The sequence below is a fragment of the Helicoverpa zea genome, chromosome 17 (genome assembly GCF_022581195.2).
Source record: "Helicoverpa zea isolate HzStark_Cry1AcR chromosome 17, ilHelZeax1.1, whole genome shotgun sequence".
In the NCBI taxonomy this organism is placed as follows: domain Eukaryota; kingdom Metazoa; phylum Arthropoda; class Insecta; order Lepidoptera; family Noctuidae; genus Helicoverpa; species Helicoverpa zea.
Window position 1 is genome coordinate 1,779,344 of NC_061468.1, and position 17,973 is coordinate 1,797,316.

General features: G+C 37.9%; 2 protein-coding genes across 2 annotated transcripts; one reads left to right on the top strand and one right to left on the bottom strand.

Moving 5' to 3' along the window:
• Nucleotides 1-4,102: 4,102 nt before the first annotated feature.
• LOC124638303 (pro-resilin-like) lies at nt 4,103-5,657 on the top strand. Its single transcript, XM_047175238.1, has 3 exons — nt 4,103-4,160; nt 4,447-4,738; nt 5,282-5,657. The coding sequence occupies exons 1-3, from the start codon at nt 4,152-4,154 to the stop codon at nt 5,572-5,574; spliced, it is 594 nt and encodes a 197-aa protein (XP_047031194.1). The 5' UTR covers nt 4,103-4,151; the 3' UTR covers nt 5,575-5,657.
• Nucleotides 5,658-8,031: 2,374 nt separating this feature from the next.
• Nucleotides 8,032-15,081, bottom strand: LOC124638472 (pupal cuticle protein 36-like). The gene is made up of 6 exons (XM_047175443.1): nt 15,026-15,081; nt 14,522-14,816; nt 14,049-14,420; nt 9,045-9,076; nt 8,602-8,866; nt 8,032-8,349 (listed from the first exon to the last, which is right to left on the bottom strand). The coding sequence occupies exons 1-6, from the start codon at nt 15,032-15,034 to the stop codon at nt 8,111-8,113; spliced, it is 1,212 nt and encodes a 403-aa protein (XP_047031399.1). The 5' UTR covers nt 15,035-15,081; the 3' UTR covers nt 8,032-8,110.
• Nucleotides 15,082-17,973: the final 2,892 nt, after the last annotated feature.

Sequence of the window (17,973 nt, forward strand, 5' to 3'; positions counted from 1 at the left end):
GCTCTAATCTAGGGATAAAAAAACCGTTTGAAAAAATATTTCAGTCTTACTTAAAATATACTGTCCTCGATAAAGGGACTGTCCCTTTATCGAGAACAGTATAGGCTCAACAACAGACGGATTTTAGAAAATGGTAAGTCATCAAATATTTTCAAAAAAAGAAAAAAATATTAGTCTTAGATCGCATGATGCTTGATATTCACCCATCCGTGATAATATCCTCCTATCACAATGAACTTTAAAAACCTATCAAATCAATCACATAATCTAGACAGCCTATACTGAATCTAGATTCATAGATAGCTAATGGATATTGTATTTGAAAGTATATCTTTATGCTTGATTCACATAACGTGAGCGCACGTTTTGTACTCGTTTGATTTGATCATTGTTCTGTTTCTACTAGTGTTTTGACAAGGAATCAAAATCAATCAAATCTCATAAATCTTAGAGTAATGAAATCTTGGTTATGAATTTCTAATGATGTGTTTTAGCATGCAGTTTTTATACTGGATGCAGCAATACGTTTCCTTCTGATAGGTAAGTAATATTTTGAGGATAAGACATTCACACGAAATTAGTCGTTTTGCAAATTGGAAGGATGAAAAGCGGTGAAGAAAATACAACTGTTAGTAAGTGAAAATTGTTAAGAAATAGACCTAATCACTACTCGAATATGTGTCTCTAGGGTGGATATAAATACTTAGTCTGGCCATAAATACTGTTACACTTAATTATAAAAAAATATTACATTTGAATTTCGAATCTGTCATTTTTATATGATTGTTCATTGTGTTTTCTCATTTTGGCGCCAATACATTGTAAAATATTTTGCGATATTAAAATGGTGTGGGGTGATAAAGAGAACCGAATCGCTGTGATAGCATTACACAAAGTAGGTATGGAGCCAAATGCAATTTTTAAAACTCTCCATACACTTGGTATTAGTAAAATGTTTGTGTACCGGGCTATTAATAGGTACAATGAGACCTCCTCTGTTTGTGACAGAAAAAGATCTGGCCGTCCACGTAGTGTTCGTACGAAAAAGGTGGTCAAAGCAGTAAGGGAAAGAATTCGAAGAAATCCTGTCCGAAAGCAAAAGATTTTATCTCGGGAAATGAAGATAGCACCTAGAACCATGTCGCGTATTTTAAAAGATGACTTAGGACTTGCAGCCTATAAGAGACGCACTGGCCATTTCTTAACTGATAATTTAAAGAAGAATAGGGTGGTAAAATCGAAACAACTACTGAAGCGGTACGCAAAGGGAGGTCACAGAAAAATTTTGTTTACGGATGAGAAAATTTTTACAATTGAGCAACATTTTAACAAACAAAATGACCGTATTTATGCTCAAAGCTCTAAGGAAGCTTCCCAATTAGTCGACAGAGTGCAACGTGGACATTATCCGACTTCAGTGATGGTTTGGTGGGGTGTTAGCTATGAAGGAGTGACTGAGCCATATTTTTGTGAAAAAGGTATCAAAACATCGGCACAAGTGTATCAAGATACCATTCTTGAGAAGGTAGTTAAGCCCCTTAACATCACCATGTTCAATAACCAAGTATGGTCCTTCCAGCAAGACTCGGCGCCGGGTCATAAAGCTCGGTCCACGCAGTCTTGGTTGGAATCGAACGTTTCGGACTTCATCAGAGCTGAAGACTGGCCGTCGTCTAGTCCCGATCTTAATCCGCTGGATTATGATTTGTGGTCAGTTTTAGAGAGTACAGCTTGCTCTAAACGCCATGATAATTTGGAGTCCCTAAAACAATCTATACGATTGGCAGTGAAGAATTTTCCCATGGAAAGAGTGCGTGCTTCTATTGATAACTGGCCTCATCGTTTAAAGGACTGTATTGCAGCCAATGGAGACCACTTCGAATAAGCTTTTTATATTTTTAATTGTTTTATATTTATGTATTAAACTGACACACTGTAAAAGTAATAAATGTTATTTGCAGTTAACAATTTTCTTTTTTCTTTATTACAATATTTATGGCAAGACTAGGTATAGTCAACCGGAAGAAAAATAAACGCATTTAATTAAAAATAGACCAGCAAACTAAATATAGCAGGTACCTATACCTATCTATCTAAGTTGAGCAACACTGATTTATTATTTTAGAAGAATACAATATGATTTTTCATCCGTAATTCATAAAACTAACCTTAAGGCGCGGCTCCACCGCAGTGCACGCTGTGCACGGACACGCGGCGCATTTTAGCTGCGTGTATTCATTTGTTTGACAACGTGGGTCTACGTTTCCACTGAAGTACACGAACCCCATGACCCACGACTATATACGTAACCGCTTACAACAACTGCTCTGCGATAACCGAGCTGTACATAGTCGTGGGTCTTATTCGAGTACTCCAGTGGAAACGTAGACCCACGTTGACAGCGTTGAGCTATGTAACCGCCTATTCGAGCAAGCCACGCGTGTATCAATGACGTCAATTCATGCGTAGCCTCTCCGTGGGTTGCAGTGGACACAACCACATACATTTTCTTACAAAGCGAAGCTTAATACACGTGCGTAGCCTCTCCGTGCACCGCGGTGGAGCCGCGCCTTTACTAGTGTCCGTTGTGACTTTGGTAGGTACCTAACAAATGATAGGATATTAGCACAATAACTACATGAATAGAATAGGTAACCTAAGCCATCAGTCAACATAACTAATTGTTATTTAACCAGCCTTTTTTTTATTAACTACAGTATGGGCAAAGGACTCATTTACAGGTTGCAAGGAGGTTAAAAATGACACATACCTACTCTATCAATGATCTGTCTAAGAGTCACTTAGAACTTCATGTGTTTTAGGGGGGCCTTCTGATCACTGCAGAATTTGATAAAAATGTGCTCATTTTTTCGTGTCTTCGGTAGGTAAGAAGTCTTTTTTCAGTTGGAGAATATATTGAAAAATATACATGTTGGGAAAATGGTTGAAATAATTGATAAACGATAAAAACTCAATTATTTAAAGTAGCCTTTAAAATCAGCACTCCTCGAAGGTAATGAAGATGACTTAAAATTCGGTAGAAGATACAATTCAATTTAAACGTTCATCATCATCATCAGCCTATAGCAGTCCACTGCTGGACATAGGCCTCTCCAAGTGCACGCCACTGAGATCGATTTTCGGCTGCTCGCATCCAGCTCCTGCCAGCCGTTCAAACGTTCATCTGGGTGCGTTAAATTAGTAAAAGGCACACACCTTCTAAGTAGGTACGCAATGAGTCAGATCTACTCATAAAATCTTTCTCCCACAAACTTTATCTGATCTAGTTTAACATGAGAAACAATTATAAAACAAGAAACAAACATGATTCACGCAATACAAATAAATAAATAGGTATACTAGACCGTGACCCAGGCAAACTTGATATGGATCAATTACAATCGATACTTTCGTTTGTAATCGATATTTTTGTTATATGGCGTAACTATTTTTGCACTAATTTTGGCAGATTTGCTGATATGATGTAGGTAACCTAGATTTTCGAAATGTTCAGCATTCTCTTTTTCTACAAAAAGAATGGCTAGTGGTGTGATAGAACTAAGTTATTCGACTTAGTCACAGATCCTGTACTTGGCGGCTCATCTTGTAAAGGCTTGTACTTGGATTATGTTTCTACCCTATCTTACAGAAAAATTATGAAGTTTGGCGTTTGCTTTAGATAAAAGAAAAATTGCAACATCATTCACGCTAGTTTTTTTTTATTTCAATCTAAAATGAAAAAAGGAAAGTAAAGTGTACCGAGTTTCATAATTTTCACCAGGTTTCAACCAAAAAAAAAATATTCAGTCGAATTTTCGCTGAGTCATGATAGAAAAAAACACTCATATTCGCGGCCTAGCAACTCATACCACGGCTAGAAGACCAATGGTCCTTTTTGCCATACACGTTAATGGAATCCTTGAAAAAACAGTAACATTTTGACATACGAGGTCGCTCACGTTCGGTAGCTCAAAAAAGCTTCGAACTAATTACTTGTACTATCTTAGCTTTGGCTCATTATCTTAGTTATAAATGACGTCAGAGTATGTTCAGGATCGACAGCTGGTATATAATAGGTCAGGCGAGAGGCAGCATCACAGTGCACCTTCAGCTTCATCTGCAATACGTTCATCCAACAACTACTTTACAAAATGAAACTGGTAATTAATTTTGTTTAGTACAAATTATTGCCTACTTTATTTTTGATTATAAAGAAAAAAAAAGTTTGCAGAAAATGTTTTGACATTTTAGTCTACATTTTGACAAGCTCCAATTTAGGAAACTAATTTTGATAAATGAAAATATTTAAAAATAATAGAACATGATTTTTATTAACTTTTCCAGTATTTAACCACACGAATTAAAAATTACCAGAAAATATATTTTTTTTCTAAAAAACAAGACTTAGGTATCCCATTCACTAATCCACGATGTTCACCCCAACAGTTCGTGATCGCCGCTCTCGTCGCCGTGGCCGCCGCCGGTCGCTTAGAGCACCTGGAGCGCTCCTACCTCCCACCCGACAGCAACTCCATCAGCAGCGGCCGCTCCCTCGGCAGCCACGGCAGCTTCGGCTCGTCCAGCTCCCACGGCGCCTTCGGAGCCAGCTCCGGAGCCTTCGGCGCTGGGGCTCGTCAGCAAGGAGCCTTCGCCGGCGCCACCTCCAACCAGTACCTGCCTCCTAACCACGGACCTTCCGGATCCAACGGAGCTCCTCAGTTCACTGGTTCACTCCAAGGTGAGATCTACTAGATCATCATCGTCTCCCGAGCCTTTTCTTAACTATGTTGGGGTCGGCTTCCAGTCTAACTGGATTCAGCTGAGTACTCAATGTTTTACAAGGAGCCTATCTGACCTCCTCAACCCAGTTACCCGGGCAACCCGATACCCCTTGGTTAGACTGACTGACTGAGATTAATCAAATAGAGATGTTGAATCAAGACTATATTTTGGATTGAGTAATAAATCTTCTAGTTGAAAGCAATTAAATAATTTGCATTCAAATGTCAATAAATAAAGCGGTTGCGGTTTCAAAACAAATATTATGATGTTTTTATCGCTACTAAGTTGATTTGTTACTATCAATACTATAAATCTTGATGTAACGGATCAAAATAAAAGACCTAATATTTTTATCTGAAGTGCAGATAAATTACAATCACTGTCTCACTAAGTTACTCAACAGTTAGTTAGTTTACTTTGTAACTTTGCCTCAAATTGATTGTCTTAACTTAGACAAATATTTAACAAAATCCTAATATTTTATCTTTCGTTTTTCCAGGTTTCGGCTCCCAGGGCTCTTTCCGCAGCCAGCAGTACAACGGTCAACATGGCTCTCAGTACTCTGCCCCCTCTTCTCAGTACTCTGCCCCTAGCTCTCAGTACTCTGCCCCCACCTCGCAGTACTCCGCCCCCAGGTCCCAGTACTCTGCCGCCCCCAGCTCGCAGTACGGTGCCCCCGCTGGCTCGTTCGGCCAGTCTGCCACCAGTCGTCAGTACCTCGCTCCTCGTGCCAGCTCCTCCCAGCAGTATCCTCAGCAAGCCTTCGATGAGCAGACCGGCTACCAATACTAAGCATGTTCTGTGCAAAAAGAAAATGTGTTAGTCAATTGAGTAGTTTGTACCTACGTATGTAAAATAAAAAGCTGTATATATTACTTGAAGTGTTTTTTTATCTAATGAGAATTTGACTATTTTTTACTAGCTGTTGCCCGCGACTTCGTCTGCGTGGGCAATTTAGAATTTCCAATTTCGTTTATTTAATCGTTCATTGCTCAACCCCCGTAGGTGATAGCGTGATAATATATAGCCTATGTGTTGAACCGGCCCCCAGGTAATAGTCATGCAAAATTTGATTTAAACCCATGCAGTACTTTTTGAGTTTATCCGGGACAAACATACAGACAAACAGGTAAACAGACATACAGACAAAAATTCTAAAAACTACATATTTGGTTTCAGAATCGATTATGGATCACCCCCCAAGTATTCTTTTAAAAAAATATTCAGTGTACAGTTTTGACTTTCCTATCATTTTATAATATGTATAGATGATCAATGCAAATCAAATCTCGAAATAATGATTAAAAAATAAAAAATACTGTGTAATGCTCATTGCTGTTGGTCTATGGAACTTTATAGACCAAACCGTTCTACAATCCCCACGATACATAAATATCATTATTTCAAAGTGCAGTAAAACAACATGCAAAAGTATCTCTTCCTCTTCTAGAATATTTGTCTGCAGTCCTTAAGATGCAAGTAAAACCGCAAAATGTGTCATATCTTACACATTGTCAAGGTCAAGTTCAACATCACTATAACACCCAAGTATAACAAAACACAAACGATATATGTCATTAGGCCACTCACGATGATCACATCTAGTACAGTGATGAGGTCTTTGAACCCCACGCTAATGGGCTCTTATATTAGATTACTTTTCTTGCAAAAACTGTTTTATACCTCAAGAGCTTCTTATGTATCATCATATGTAGGTACATGTTAATAGTTTTTAATAGAAGGGTAACATTCTGGTTTTTAATGTCAGTAAAATTGTGTTTACAAATAGCTTGGAGAATCCCATGATAATTGAATAAACTTAATTACATTATAATTAAGTTTCAATTAATACTAGAGGTACAAAGATTCCGATCATAATTATGAACATAATAGATATATAAATAAAGAAGCCCTATTTAAAAAGTCAAGTTTAAAACAATAGGGAAATAGACTTTAAAATTACAACATATTTTTAAAATTTTCCAAGTGATGATGTATCTTTTTTTTCATATTTTTGCTGCCTTGCCTATAACCCCTAAGAACTCAATACACAGATCTGCATTCTTCCGAAAGCACCGTATAATTAAGCATAATAATTAATCACCTGACGCAACCATAGCAACATAATCCTAATATTACACAATATGGCCGTACCACATAGCCATACATATATGTAAAACCAATTGAATTCATCGAAAAGCATTCATTCAAGCAGTTCAATGTCTGGGTCGTGATCTTGAACATTTAATTACATTGCGTGAAGACACGCTATTCAAACGTAGCATAGAATCATGTGTGTAAAGTTACTTAATTGAATATTAATAGAAGTAAATAAATTGAATTGTCTGTCTGTATGGTTTCGGGATTAAAGATTGGACTTATGGAAAAGAGTGACCATTTAAGCGACTTTAAGAACAAGAATGAGTAGAGTCAGAAATAGTCAGTTTTCTTCTGCTATGTCTAAATACACTAATTTGAAGTCTACCTTAACACGTTCGCGTGAGCAACGTCTTACAACGTCGTGTTGATATAATTTTGAAATGGCGCAACGTCATACGACGGCCTATTTAGAAAATAATTAGCAAATATCGCTGCTTCTTTTCATGAAGGAACTTTCACGAGCAGATAAAGTATGGAACACGTGAAGTTTTGTACTAAAGAATTACCTACACGCAAAGACTAAAGAAGTATACACACACAAAAAATAAAACCGGCGATGCGAGGTGTATCTAGTCAATCAGAACTATGCTTTGAAATCGCACCAAACAAATGAGAGTCAAAATAACTGAAGCATCGGCAATTATGACATCGTAATAAGTACCTAGTGCGTTATCCATGCGTTATACACCGTTTACATTAAAATTTTTCTTTGTACCCATCATTTCAATCAATTAAAACATTTAAATAATCGTTCGGCAGACTTCAATAGTTAGTAATATATGGTTTTTCTACCAACGTTTTTTTCTGTATTAACGTTATTCTATCATGTGCCATATAAATAATAGCAGTCGTTATGATAACAATTAAATTGATCATAAATAGGAATCAAATCTTCGTGAGAATATAACCCTTCCTCATTCACGTTTTGTTTACAGGGTGCTCGAATGATTTTCATACTTGTTAGAAATGCCAATAACTTCTATTAGCACAGGCTTTCAGAAAAATCTTTTATTCCAAATATGATAATCAATTGTCTGTGACACCCATCTTCCTGCTGATTCATATTTTTGGGTTCAATAAAATGCAATATTTATATTATACACAACTATTTATTCCACATAAAAATTATGTCACTGGCCTACAAGATTACATGCTAAACTATGCACACTTAGTAATGGTATCCGGTTTCTTCATCGAAGGCTTGTTGAGGGTACTGCTGGGAGGAGGCCTGGGGAGCAAGGTACTGACGGCTGGCGGCGGCCTGCTGACCGAACTGGGCCTGGGAACCGTATTGCGAGCTGGGGGCAGAGTACTGGGAGCTGGGGGCAGAGTACTGGGAGCTGGGGGCAGAGTACTGTTGCTGGCCGCTGTACTGCTGGCTGCGGTAGTTCTGGGCACCACCGAAACCTGCGAAAAGTTTGAAAGTTAAATATCTAGCTTTATGTAGTATGCCATTTCAGTTCTGATGTAAATAGGTACGTACATACACATATCATACATCTTTCATACAAAAACCGTCAGCTTATTGTTTAAGTCTGCCGTAGGTCTTATAAAGAAACATCATAAGATTTTTTGACACAATTTTTATCATCGTCATAGCGTAACACTTTGAAATTACACGTTTGTAGAGTCATTCTTCAAGTAAACACAATTTCATACCTTGGAGGGAACCAGCGAACTGAGGAGCTCCGTTGGATCCCGAGGGTCCGTGATCAGGAGGCAGGTACTGGTTGGAGGTAGCGCCAGCAAAAGCACCTTGCTGATCAGCGCCAGCTGCGCCGAAGGCTCCGGAGTTACCTCCGAAGGATCCTTGGGAGCCGAGCTGAGCTGAGCCTCCGTTGGCACCGAAGGGAGGAAGGTAGGCACGCTCAAGATGCTCCAAGCGAGCTCCAGCGGCCACGGCGACGAGGGCAGCGATCACGAACTATAGAAAGAAAATAGTTTTTAGTAGTAGGATACCACAGGTTTTCAAAAATTCTTTGAACTTTCAAATTGGGAAACCAGGACACAAGTTTAAAACACGATTTATAAAAATATTATTTTCGCACATAAATTCAACCCCCACGAAATTTCCAAGAGTAGTATAAAACAGAGTTATTTACCAGTTTCATTTTTGTGTAGTATTTGTTGGATCACTGAACCTAATATGGGTGAAGCTCAAGTTGAACTGTGATGCTGCCTCTCGTCTGACCTATTATATACCAACAGCTATGGATCCTGAACCATACGTACTGACGTCATTTTATAACTCAAGTAATAAACCAAAGTTATGATAGGCCAAGTAATTAGTTCGAGACTCTTTAAGCTACCGAACGTGATTGACCTCGTGTGTCAAATTTCACTGTAATTTTCAAGGTTTTTTCAGTAGACAAAGGACCAGAAATGGTTTGGTCTTTTGGTACTAGACTTTATGGTCCTAACATACCTTTATGAGCTCATCACGCCATAGTTGGAGCTTTTAGCCTTTTCAATTAAATCTGTAATTGATAAGTAATTGCACCATAACAATTAACATTTAGATATAAATTAGTTTTAGTATCTCTGTACATCGTGCTCATTGTTTTCTCAGTCCTTGAGCTAATTCGTTTATTTAAAACACTAGCTTCTGCCCGCGACTTCGTACGCGGATCCTGTCCCTTATGCCAGCGACTATGGGGTCAGCAAAATCAAAGATCTGAATAGTCGCAATAGACGTGACCATAGGGATAAAAGTAGTGATTCTAATTAGACCGCATTTAAGTTGTGTGTGGCAAAAATATTACACGTAGGTATTATTTCGTAAAAAAACATTAAATAGATGACAAAGTCGTGGTGACTTAGTGGAATTCGTGGTGGTTTAGTGGGTAGAGAACCAATCTCTCAAGTATGAGCGTGCGTCTTTGATTCCAGGTCTGGCAAGTGCCTGCCAATGCAACTTTTCTAAGTTCGTATGTACTTTCTACGTATATTTTGGATACCAATGACCGTTATTTGGAGGGGATGTTAAACTGTAGGTTCCGACTGTCATTGAACATTCTTGGCAGTCGTTATGGGTAGTCAGAAGCCAGTAAGTCTTACCAAGGGGTAACCGGGTTGTGGAGGTCAGATAGGCAGTCGCTCCTTGTAAAACACTGGTACTCAGTTGCATCGTGACTGGAAGTCGACCCTAACATAATTGGGACAAAGGCTCTTGAGATAATAACGACAATAATAATGAGATATAGGCACCGCAAGACATCTGAGGCTGATGACGGGGAGTAGCGACCCCGCGGGGCTTTATATACTGAGTTCTCCAGGGAGAGTATACTGTCCCCCATCTCCGGCCGGTCGGAGTGAACCATGACGGGGGTAGGTCTCACGCCTCTGGCTTGGCTTGGCCGTCCAGAGTGGAGTCGCTAGAGCAGGATTAGTGGCCCTGCTCGGAGGGTAGGTGCCTCATGGTAAGCACAGGGAGCGCGTAATCCGCGTTTAAAGTCCGCCGAGGTATCCTCACCCTTCAGCCGCTCATGTCCCTATTGCCCTCTTGTTGCTATTCAGTGACTGGTTACAGTAAGTGAGGTGGCGAGTCTCCACCTGCCGTTTTTACATGTACCTAATACATTGTCATCCACTAACATCCCATCAAAATAGCCCAAGTAGTTTTCCTCCATAGTTAGCAATAGTTTAGCACAGAACCGGGGATTGTCTTTTTTTTAACGACGTCCACCGGGGATTGTCCTTGGGTTCATTTCTATAGTGTATAAAGGGATAATCGTCGGTTTTGTGTCACCATTTCATTAAAGTTGTCTCAAAAGGGCTTCAGCGTGTTGGCTTCGACCCCACGTTTGCCTCCCAAAAATTTGGAACTCTGTAGTCCCGAGGTCTGGAAGAGATATACAAAATAATAATGAAGATAAAACGCAACAAAGTTAGAGAGTGGAGGCTCGTGACGCCACGTCTAGGTATGTAAAATTTGTACTAAGCAGTGACTTAACACGAAATTCAAGCGTTGTTGTATCTTCGTTATTATTTGTTTGTGAGAGAGAGAAAAGAAAAATGCGTGTCCATTATTTTAGGGTTATCTAAAAGACGGACTAATTACTTATTTTGATTCACTATACCTATTTCATAACATTCATTTCTATACATTTCAAGTGTAGTATTGCTCTTGAAGTTCCACATCAGGTGTTCCAGATCTTCGATGTTTACACGTCAATAGAGAGTGCTTATCAGATTGAACCACTTTTGCTAAAACGTCATATCTTTATAAGCTATAGTCTAGCTGGGCTCCTGGGTTTCCACATTAGGTGTTTTACATCTTCAATTTTTATAAGTCAACAGAGAGTGCTTATCAGATTGAACAACTTTTGCTAAAACGTCATACCTCTATATGCTATAGTCTAGCTGGGCCCCTGGAGTTCCACATCAGGTGTTTTAGATCTTCAATTTGTATAAGTCAATAGAAAGTGCTTATCAAATTGAACAACTTTTGCTAAAACGGCATACCTGTATATGGTACAGAGAAGCTGGGCTCTTGGGGTTCCACATCAGGTGTTCCAGATCTTAAAATTTATAATCTCAGCTGAAAATGCTCATCAAATGAAACAATTTTTGCCACGGCACCATATTTGTATCTCTTATAGTTTTATTGGTCTGTTGGAGTTCTGCATCAGGTCTTCAAGTTTCGAAGATAAATTATAGCCTATATGTTGACCAGGCCTAATACTGATACAACAAAGAAAAAATCATTGAAATCCGTTCAGTAGTTCGGAAGATTAGCGTGTACAAACAAACAGACATACAGACATACAGACATACAGACATACAGACATACAGACAAACAGACAGAATTTTTTTTTTGGATTTGTGCTCCATTACTGTTTCTAAACCCCACCCAATTATTATTTTTTTAATATATTCAATGTACAGACACAGTTTTTTTACAGATTTATTATATGTATAGATTAGAATTTAGAAAAGATATAGAGAGGTTTTCTACTTGGTAGGTTTTATTTTTCTTTGGAGTGTTATCATAAATCAATTTTCAAGCAATAATGTACTTTTAATGTTATCATGAAGAAAAATATGAATTGCTGATAAAATATTGTAGTTCATGTTTTAGATCTCGTAGCAGCCTTAAAAACATTACAGTTTTAATATAACCTTTAAATGTGAAATGCATCTTTCATATCTACTAAAACGTGGACATGGCTGTATTGGAGATAGATGAAAGTCGATGGCATTTTGTAATGATAATACAAAGTTCTTTAAAAAATCAGCTCATTGAAACTTGATGAAAACTAAGAATGTACTTAATAAAAGGTAGTTTCAGCAAAGCTTTAAATCTTTGCTTTAGTGTCTACAGCATTATCAACTTGACTAATACCATTCTAAAGCAATAAGCTTTGTTTCATCAAAACCGTCGATATTATCAGTAACCACTTCTCCGTCTGGGTCGTGATACCGAACATTTAATTGCACTACATTAAAGATATTACTAAATTAAAGTAACATATAAATATTACGCAGTGGAGTATAAATCTTGAATAACGGAAGCATTTCGGCAGATGGTATAAGGTCGAAGTCATAAAGACATTAGATAAACCATGTCAGATGGAAGATACCTTAGGGCTATGGCTATTCTTGGAGATTAGATCAGAAATGTAAGATTTTGTAGGAGAGCTAAAGTGACCGGACATCCTGAAGAATCGATCTGAGTGAAATATGGACAAACGATGGCTAAAGGTTGAGGGTTTATCTCAAATGGGGACGATGATATATTTCTATGTAAGTGTATGGAAATGGCACTACTTTTTTCCATTAATTAATGTTCAGTGCAGCTTAGGAAATTTAATGCGGCTTATGTAGAAATAAATATATATAGCTCATACGTACGTACATGATTGGGGACCAGACTTTTCGGACCGTATTCCCTTACTTTTGTGGCTGAAAGGTTTCTTATGTTGATATACATAGTACAAAGGTCATGAAACATTTCAATTTTCATCATCGTAAACTGAAATATTGAGCTGTGATGCCATATAACAGGTAGGTCAGCCGCCTTCTTGTGCGTAAAATAACTTACGTAGGCGTGACCAAAGCGACCAGTTGAGTACTCGTAACTAAAGAAGCGTTGAAGTTCCCCTACATCATGATTGTATGTAGAAATAACAAGGATATGTCTTTATTGGGTGGTTCATACTTCAGTAAGATCCTAAAAAATATTAATATAGAGAACAAAAATATACAAAACAAGACTGGTGACGATTCTAGGCTATTTATTTTCAGCTGCTAAGTTGGTCAATCGGGTGACAAACTTAGAAAAAAATTGCAATTCCAAAATGAATCAAATCATGTGATAAAAATAAATCATGCCGTTTAGCAAGATACAATAATATTTACGAACTGATCATTACGTTTACGTTTATTGGTCCGTAACTTAATGCGGCAAACACACCTACATCGTTAGCAGATCCTTTTTTTTTAGTTTGTCTTTATTTTACTAAGCACGACTAAGTCTAAAGCCTACGCGCACACTGTAGACTTAACAATCCGTCGGTTTTTTTTTTAGAAAAGAGTGAATTTTTCACTCAGGCTAGTACCATACAAATACCTGATTGTGGTTACGTGTCTACTTATTTCCATCAATCTATAAACTAATTTGAGCCCAAACCAAGTATCGGCTGACTAAAAGTTTGTAGTGTACGCGTACTCTTATGCATATCCATAATCTATCTCCCTGAAAAATAAATCATTCATGTCCCTTTGGGTACGTTCAGACGGCAAGCGCACAACGCGCGGCTTGATAACGCGCGATTACAACTATAGTCATACATTTTATTCAGGCTGTACACAGGCTAACGCTCGTTTTGATAAAGCACGCGCTTTGAACTCTATAGTGCGTTCAGATGACAAGCTTATTCTTGGCAATGTATCTTCATATCACATTATCGTTGTCAACCATTGACAAAAAAATCAACTAATATTGTTGGGATGTAAATAAGGTTGATGTTGTAGTAGAAATATTTCTACTATTCTTCCTTTTCATTATGGAAATTAAAAACCAAGTTACAGTTCAGCAATTTATTAAACAATTCAATTGACTAATACATTTCTATTTTACACAGAATACACTTAGTATTGGTAGCCGGTCTGCTCATCGAAGGCTTGCTGAGGATACTGCTGGGAGGAGCTGGCACGAGGAGCGAGGTACTGACGACTGGTGGCAGACTGGCCGAACGAGCCAGCGGGTGCGCCGTACTGCGAGCTGGGGGCGGCAGAGTACTGGGACCTGGGGGCGGAGTACTGGGAGCTGGGGGCGGTGTATTGAGAGCTGGGGGCAGAGTACTGAGAGCTAGGGGCAGAGTACTGAGAGCTAGGGGCAGAGTATTGAGAGCTAGGAGCAGAGTACTGAGAGCTAGGGGCGCCGTACTGCGAGCTGGGGGCAGAATACTGCTGAGCAGAAGCCCCTTGGTGACCACCGTTTTGTTGGCTGCGGAAGTTCTGGGCACCACCAAAACCTAGAAAAGATAACAATTATAGTTAGGTTAACGTTTCAGATTAAAAATATATAAATATACTTCAAAAAGTCATCAAGTTATGACTTAAAGTATTTTCCCACCTTGGAGAGAACCAGCGAACTGAGGAGCTCCGTTGGCTCCTGAGGATCCGTGGTTAGGAGGCAGGTACTGGTTGGAGGTGGCGCCGGCGAAGGCACCTTGCTGGCGAGCCCCAGCTGCGCCGAAGGACCCGGAGCTGGCTCCGAAGGCGCCGTGGGAGCTGGACGAGCCGAAGCCGCCGTGGCTGCCGAGGGAGCGGCTGCTGCTGATGGAGCTGCTATCGGGGGGGAGGTAGGAGCGCTCCAGGTGCTCCAAGCGACCGGCGGCGGCCACGGCGACGAGAGCGGCGATTATGAACTGTTGGGGTGGAACATAGTGAATAAGTGAATTTGATGCTATTCCTTATTACATTATATTGCATGTGTTTATTGACACAATATTTAGGAACCATTGGTGAGAATATCACTCCATTTAAAAGTATCAAATATCCAAAAAACCAAACCAACTGATATGACAGCTATTCAGTGGCTATACTTAAGTATCGTGCCAAATTAATGATTAATTACCAGATTCATTTTGTAAAGTAGTTGTAGTTTCACTGAACCTATTGCAGATGAAGCTGAAGGTGCACTGTGATGCTGCCTCTCGCCTGACCTATTATATACCAGCTGTCGATCCTGAACATACTTCTGACGTCATTATAATAAACTAGAGCTACCTCATTGTTAGGCTGAGCTACCGAACGTGTGACCTCGCGTGTCAGAATTTCTCCGTAAGTAAGATTTCAAGGATTTAATTAATTTTTGTATGAGGATTGAAGAGGTGGTCGTGACTATCAATAGTTGGCAAGCCTATATATACAGTGCCATCAACTGTTTTAATTATTTTAAAGGCAGTGAGACGAGTATTTGGGACGCGCGTAGAGTCTGGCCGATTAAACGATAAAGATACCCAATTTATTATAGTTCAAAGCTGTAATTCCGAAACTAAATTTTAAGTTGGTGTATTTTTTGTCTATACTTCATCTTGTAACTAATCAAAAGTAATTATGTAATTGGTACCTAATAATATTTTATTTCTTAATTTTTCTGACTTCACATCTAAATAAGAATTCGATTACTTTTTACATAATTATGTCGTTGATATCCCTAAAGTAACATTTCAATCTGTTAATTGTCTAAAGACGAGCAATGCTGATCGTGAAAAAAATGTAAAACATCAAAATATTTCCTCTCCCCTGCTGGAATTAAATATCGATATGATCGAAGATTTCTCTGTGAGTGACTTACTTCACCTCATAGATCATGGCGTAATTAAATGGCTATTGACAGGATGGAGAGACGGAAACTTTGGCAAATAGATCACAAAATGGAGCCATCGAAACACTGATAAAGCAAATATTTTTTTTTCAAATTGTCATTTGCGAGTCAAGTCAAGTAATATAGACAACTTATGCCACATTGTAGATGAAGTAAGAGGATTTGGTATACTGCAGGCTTTTGACGCTTACCCGTTCAAAAACAAACTTCAAAGAATTAAAAGCTTGTCAAAAAGAAATAAACCACTGCAAAATATTGCAAAGATACTTTTGGAGATAATTTTTGTTGAAATAGAAACTTTTGACAAACAGAAACCTAAAGGACCATTAAAGAATTAGTTAAAGAAACTATTATTCTTTATTGTACACAAAAACATATAAAAAATACACACAACACAGAGAAGACATGTACAAAGGCGAGCTTAACCCAGAACTGGGAAACTAGATGTAACAGTGGAAAAAAAACATGATTCTTTATCTGAAAAGTACTGAAAACATTCACATTGTCATAGGAAGAAAATAACAAATGACAATCAAGTTGTGGAAACGACTGCCATATTATTTGATGACACTTTTGGTATAACGTTATGTGGCTGAAATCGCAATGAAAATGTATGTGATGCTTTCGAACAACCTATGAAGTGCTCATTGTCCTCAACTCTTTTGAACAATCCCTATCCTTTTTGGATGTTTCATAACCTATGTAGGTGTACTTAACAAATAATTTCATTTATTTATTTTCTACTGAAACTTTAAAGGAACTTTTAATAATAGTTTTAGCATAGCAACAAGTATTTTAATAGAGAGGTAACTTTTAAATCAGACTTCGCAAAATATACTACGGCGAATTAAATAATTCTGATAACGATTGATCTTAAACTGTCGGAATTACTAAATTGGGTAATTTGAACTGGGTTATTGACCTGTGGGATATTTTGTAAAAGTTAAATATGGTCTTTTGGCGTATTTTTTTAATATTTATGAAGCCTTTTGATCGCAGACTTTGATTTTCTGATTCTTTGGTTATTAAAGTGGCAACAAAGATATAAGAAAAGGGTGTCATGGTTTTAATTAATTATCAAAGAAGCTTTAATTGCTTGATTTATACGAAGTAAAAATTTCTACTGCCAAGAATTCACAGATCATATGTATGTCTTTTTGTCACTAAAAGGTAGCGTAATAATTATTCTAAAAGTGCATCCACACTGCAGTAACTAGTTGTGGAGCAACTGAATGCGACACGATGATATAAGGATACGTTGTTTAACATTTGTGACTATACTTTTTGCTATCGAATATTGCCATAAAAATTACCATTATAAATAGTCTATTTAACACTGAAAGATTTTTTCAAATCGGACTAGCAGTTTTTGAGAAAGGCACGTTCAAACAAACTCTTCAGCTTTTGAATAATATTAGTACCGATTCAATATTATTATTATCGACATAGCTTTTGATCTTAAAAGAGGCATCGCTAATCGATATTCATTCACGCCAGTCATTAATATTTATCCACGGTTTGTATCAAACAAAAATAATAAGTTTTTATCTCAAGTTTTTTCATAAACACCTAGCTTTTAATCGTTTGTAATCTATCGCGTTTTTTGTTCTAATTTGTATACTTTATGATTATTGATGTTTTGTTTTTTTGTTCACTAGCTTCCGCCAGCGGTTTTACTTGCGTCCCTTGGAAACCACTTTAGACACCCGAATACAATATAGCCTACGTTACTCGGGAAGAGTGTACTTTCCAACTATTAAATATTTTTTTAACGGTTCAGTAGTTTTGGAGCTTTTGGAGTACAAACAATCAGAAAAGGTTCCTTTTTATTGTATCAGTAGACATTTTTATATTGCTATAGACCATTTTCTGCCAGTGGTTTCACCTGCGTCCTATGGAAATTACGCACCGATACAATTTGGCCTATAAGCCTTCATGACTATCTACCACTTTAAATTTTTTTCATATCGGACCAGGTACCGGAGATTACCACGTTCAAACTAACAAACTCTTCGGTTTTATATTATTAGTAAAGATATTATGTAGAATGGATTTTTTATGCTTTAACTTTGGTTCATGACGTCGTTTATCAATGGTACGATAACGTTCTACTTCATTCATACTAACCCTATAATTATCATGTTAACATCCTATTAATAAAAGTCTTGTTTTACCTTTAATACGATTTAGTTTTT

Bases quoted from the DNA above. Each gene is read 5' to 3' on its own strand.
- LOC124638303 (XM_047175238.1), top strand. The intron at 4,739-5,281 runs GTGAGATCTACT...TCGTTTTTCCAG, and splicing joins GTTCACTGGTTCACTCCAAG to GTTTCGGCTCCCAGGGCTCT.
- LOC124638472 (XM_047175443.1), bottom strand. The intron at 9,077-14,048 runs GCTACCAATACT...ATTAGGTTCAGT, and splicing joins AGCCTTCGATGAGCAGACCG to GATCCAACAAATACTACACA. The intron at 8,350-8,601 runs GTATGAAATTGT...AACTTTTCGCAG, and splicing joins GTTCGCTGGTTCCCTCCAAG to GTTTCGGTGGTGCCCAGAAC.